The 5,345-nt window shown below is 36.9% G+C and overlaps 1 protein-coding gene across 1 annotated transcript; it reads right to left on the reverse strand.

Annotated features, from left to right (window-relative positions):
- Positions 1-562: 562 nt before the first annotated feature.
- LOC149954503 (uncharacterized) lies at positions 563-5,142 on the reverse strand. Its single transcript, XM_090170360.1, has 7 exons — positions 4,979-5,142; positions 4,803-4,898; positions 3,308-3,505; positions 2,762-2,836; positions 1,923-1,964; positions 1,734-1,859; positions 563-699 (listed from the first exon to the last, which is right to left on the reverse strand). Exons 2-7 carry the CDS (start codon positions 4,872-4,874, stop codon positions 577-579), a joined length of 636 nt encoding a protein of 211 aa, XP_090026486.1. The 5' UTR covers positions 4,875-4,898; positions 4,979-5,142; the 3' UTR covers positions 563-576.
- Between the last annotated feature and the right edge of the window lie 203 nt (positions 5,143-5,345).

Here is a 5,345-nt window from a genome sequence, read left to right on the forward strand (position 1 = left end):
TATAAAAATAAGAACTTAGATACCTCTATAATCTTAAAACTTCCATCACTTCATAAAATTTCAAAAAAATCGACCGAATCCCTTAATTTTTATCTAGGAGTGCTGCCTAGTTGGTTTTAACCCGATCTGTCCAGACCGGCCGTGTTTCTTATCTCGTGCATAGGTAGGGTCCCAAGTAGATGTATATATTGGCCGCTATATACATACTATTTAAACAAAAAGACAAAATTCAATGCGTTCGTAGGGTTATGCACTGGTAGGAAATTTATGAAATCATATCGAGCCCTTTCAGTCGCTCTTTTCAGATAATCTTAAAATCCAACTAGCCGTTATCAATACAATTTACCTTTCTTAGAGCCTTGGAATGGTTTTTTCTACCTTTTCCCTCATATTGAATAACCAAAATATTACAAAAAAACAATGAAACTTTACCTTATAAAAAACATGTTTAAAACAGATAGTTTAAAACGTTTAAAACAAATTGGTGTTTGTTTAAAATATTTGTTTTAAACGTGTTTTAAACACTTGTTTTAAACATTTTGTTTAAAACTTGCCAACCTTGTTTCTTCGCTTTGTTCATTGGTCAGTGTCGTCGACGTTCCCGAAATAGACGACCGCGTCGTAATATCTCGGCGAGTCGCGGTCTTCCAGTTGGCGGATTTCGTCCACGACCGACAAGCAAATCCACTTGTCTATCCACTGACGGACACACAAAAGTCGAAATTAGACGCAAGATATTAGTTAAACAGTATTAGGCCTTTGAATATGTTTGGGGTCTCTCAATTGTAAAACGGGGATTACTTTTTCCGAACAACTTCTGATTTGTGCTACATTAATAGTAATCCGAGGAATACTCACATTAGCTCAACAGGAACCATGTACTATTTGAATACTATAAGTTATGAGTAAAGTGAGCGAGGACAGATACATTATGAGTAAAGTGAGCGAGGACAGATACATTATGAGTAAAGTGAGCGAGGACAGATACATTATGAGTAAAGTGAGCGAGGACAGATACATTATGAGTAAAGTGAGCGAGGACAGATACATTATGAGTAAAGTGAGCGAGGACAGATACATTATGAGTAAAGTGAGCGAGGACAGATACATTATGAGTAAAGTGAGCGAGGACAGATACATTATGAGTAAAGTGAGCGAGGACAGATACATTATGAGTAAAGTGAGCGAGGACAGATACATTATGAGTAAAGTGAGCGAGGACAGATACATTATGAGTAAAGTGAGCGAGGACAGATACATTATGAGTAAAGTGAGCGAGGACAGATACATTATGAGTAAAGTGAGCGAGGACAGATACATTATGAGTAAAGTGAGCGAGGACAGATACATTATGAGTAAAGTGAGCGAGGACAGATACATTATGAGTAAAGTGAGCGAGGACAGATACATTATGAGTAAAGTGAGCGAGGACAGATACATTATGAGTAAAGTGAGCGAGGACAGATACATTATGAGTAAAGTGAGCGAGGACAGATACATTATGAGTAAAGTGAGCGAGGACAGATACATTATGAGTAAAGTGAGCGAGGACAGATACATTATGAGTAAAGTGAGCGAGGACAGATACATTATGAGTAAAGTGAGCGAGGACAGATACATTATGAGTAAAGTGAGCGAGGACAGATACATTATGAGTAAAGTGAGCGAGGACAGATACATTATGAGTAAAGTGAGCGAGGACAGATAATTATGTTAATGAAAACGGATTTTACGAATTTAATGGCGACGACGAAAGTAAAACAGCCGCAAATGGTCAAATAATCCCACGTGCGAGCTCGGCACTCCTTCTTTAACCTGTTGATAGCGGCGTTGTCCATCAGAGGCACATCCGTCCCTTGCTGAAACAAAGCCTTTTTTAGTTAAGATAAATTAACGAAATATAATAATCAATAACCATTTACCATGCATTGCCGCACACCAACCTCTCTGGTAAGATCTTGGCACTGTTAATCAAAGGGAAGGAATCTAATCAGTTATTACCATTATCAAAATATATATATATACAGGCTACTGAGAACCCATGAGTCGACCAGTTTACAGAAACATGAACTCGCAATTAAATTGAGCCAAAAATGGCATCTGTCGGGACATGGTTAAAAGTATTTTGACTAAATACATGATAAAGTTAACTATTTTTAATGATGACATTTTATTCGTTAAATTCAATTTTAATTCAACAGCACTAAATTATTAGTTAAATTGAAAATATTGAGAGAGATTAACGAAATGCCATTTCTAGGTGGAACTACATTTTATCGAAAAATAATTATCTTGGATAAAAGAGTTTGGTAAATAGTGTACCATCCTTACCCATTAGCATATCTTAAGTTAACAGTAATTTACATATTTATCGTTTTTAAGCGTTACGTATCCAGAAGAGTTAAATAATACCATATTTATATACTTTGGGATCAATAATAACCTAATTTTTTTTAAAGGTGGAATAGTTTCACAAACAATACTTAAGAAAGGTACGCAAGTTTCAAGCCAATAACATAAGTATGCATCTGCAGATGCATACTTTTCTAGTAATAAAGCAACGGTGACACTTTCTCTAAACCAGCTTTGGTGGCGAGTTTCTCTCAATGTAATTGGTCAAAACTAAATTAATTCAAATCAAAACCAAGATTTTAAATTATATTAATAAAATATGTTGGTGTTTAGAGGGCAACATCACAGTCAACATATTAATAGTTACAAAAAACCAAATGGTTTTTAGACAAACAGTACAATGACCTACCGCGTGAGCGATTATCATAGTTGAAACTCCCGTAACCGCAATGAGGCATGCAAAGACCAGTGACAACCTCGAAACCTTAATGTGAGGATATATCTTATTAAATAAACTGTCCGCAGCAGTCGGAGCTCCAGGGAAGGGTAATAAGGCGCTTCAATAAATCATCCTCCCAGGAAATCGCCAAGAAGTAATATCTCTAGAGAGCCAGGGCCCGCAAGGTATTGTCTATATAGTGCTTGTGGAAATAATGGAAACTTTTCACCTGTAAACAAAAAGTGTTTTTGCCAAGCCTTAATATGTCAAAAAAGCTATCTGGTTAAAAGGGTACGCCACGGGGAACGCTTGTTGCCGCCGTAAAGGTGAAGAATTTAAATTATTTTAACAAGCAATGACTTTCAGGTCCTGGCTCTCTGAAATTTTACTTCTTGGCGATTTATTGGGAGGACGATTTATTGATGCGTCTAATGGAGACTTTATTCCAACCCAAGATAATTTTTTGCAACCTCCCATCCCTGCCGGAGCCGCCCGTGGTTCTGTCGCGATACTCACCGTTTTTATGACACGTTTGTAACACCTTATTCCGAATTTCACCAAAAAAACTTCTATTACAGTGGCAAATATGATAACAGTACCCAGGCTCATGCAAAGGAGAGCGGCGTTGTAGTGGTGCAACAAGCGAGGATCAGAATTCGGGTAATGGAGCCACAGAGCCTGACGGGATAATGTCGCCATGATCAATCCCAATGGCTGAAATGCACATAAGTCACCGGAGTTAAAAGGAACCAGAAGTAAGAAGTCTTGCCACTCGTGGCCTCTCTCACGCATTTGACCTTCCTACCAACCGCCTTTTTAATATAAAATCGTGACCCGGAAAAACCTTTTAGATAATCTTTTATTTTATTGCCAGTTAAATTCGAGTTTAGATCAACCCGTCAACGTTCAAAATGTTTAGTACGAATTGTTTGTAAAATTTATTCGTCAAATACCTCTGGAGACGATATAAGCGCTTTAAATAATAAAATTTCAGGTTTAAATTTGATGATATATTTTTTCAAAGTATGGAGTCAATAGCGTCACAGAGGTTATTGCCACCCAGTGCGGTAACGTATGGTGTCACCCCAATTGTCATGTATAATAGATCATAAATATTGATAAATGTAGTATTAATAAATTATTAGGAGTGTTAACTTCTTCGTAACGCCTCCTGGTTGTCGACAGGTCACATGAGGGTCGAACTTTAAATGATTGGTAGAAACCCGCTTTGGAAATAAGCCTTACCCGAAATAGACACCCACCCGAGGATGGCCAATTATTTGGTTTTCTTGATTTCAGTATTTCAAGTGAACATCTTAATACTTGTTTGAGAATTTGCAAGACACGACATAATAAAATTAGGCCTACGTCTCACAGTTGGCCATCCAACAGATTTATAAATAAACACAAGATACTAGAGCTACATTTAAACCCAAAGGCGGGACATAAAAGTACCCTCGCTTTGATTGGTTCGTTCTTTAACTCGACAATAACTTTAATTATTGTCATTTTTTACAACTTATTTTACAAGGGATATATAATTAAGGTTAAAGTTCACTAAGAAGAGTATAAGTTGTCGAATTATAATACTCTTCAATGGTTCTCTGACGACGTTATCGTTTATTGAATTCAGCTTCATGTGCCATTAATAAATTATAGATGGGAACAAGCTCTAAAGTAAAGAACGTTTTTCGAAAAATTGAGTAGATTAATTACCATCTCTAATAGCAAGGGCCTTATAATATACGTAGCAATTATAGAGATAAATAGATTAATAGAATTAGATTTTACAGTAAAACCAAAAAGCGAAAAATTATTCATCGCGTAAGCGTTACTACGACTTCGTTTAACTGACTCAATTCCATAGATCCGAGGCTGTTTAAAATGTTGTGCTCCAGTTCTTATATTTTCGAGAGTAGAACTAGGGCATTAGAAGTTTCAACATGAACTCCATCAAGTGTTTGCAAGCAACGTTATGTAACTCGATTGGAATTTCAATTAAAGAACTTACCAAATTGATAGAAGTCTTTAAAGCCAACCTGGTTCCCAACTTCTGGAATGACAGACGCGTTACTCTGTCCATGTTTGAGAACACTGCTGTTTGTTGCTAGAAACACTTACGCTTATTTTATCCTCGAATTTTAATATGAAATTCACGCATTAACAAGTTGATGAACTCGTGGTTACCTTAATCAATCGGCCGAATTGAAATGGGAGCGATGTGGAAAATGACCGACTAATGCAGGTCGAAGGAAACTGGCGTAGTGACCACTCGCGAGGTGACGATAGACTGGATCGACTGTAGCGCCACGCTGTTGTCCAGGTGTCAATATTTCCGAATAGGCAATTTTTAATGCAAAATAGGCCTTTTTCATTTATGTTGTGTCTCGTAAAACGTTAAATCCAAATAGAAACATTAGTTTTTTAGAGGTAGGAACCGAATTTTTATCACTATGTAACCCGCAAAGAAAGTAGGGTGGATAATTTGTCTTTTTTAGGTCAATATGTACTCCGGTCGGTGGGTTCATGGGTACCAGCCAAAATCATTGATTTC

This window comes from Leiobunum rupestre, chromosome 3 (genome assembly GCF_980474605.1).
Source record: "Leiobunum rupestre chromosome 3, qqLeiRupe1.1.hap1, whole genome shotgun sequence".
In the NCBI taxonomy this organism is placed as follows: Eukaryota; Metazoa; Arthropoda; class Arachnida; order Opiliones; family Sclerosomatidae; genus Leiobunum; species Leiobunum rupestre.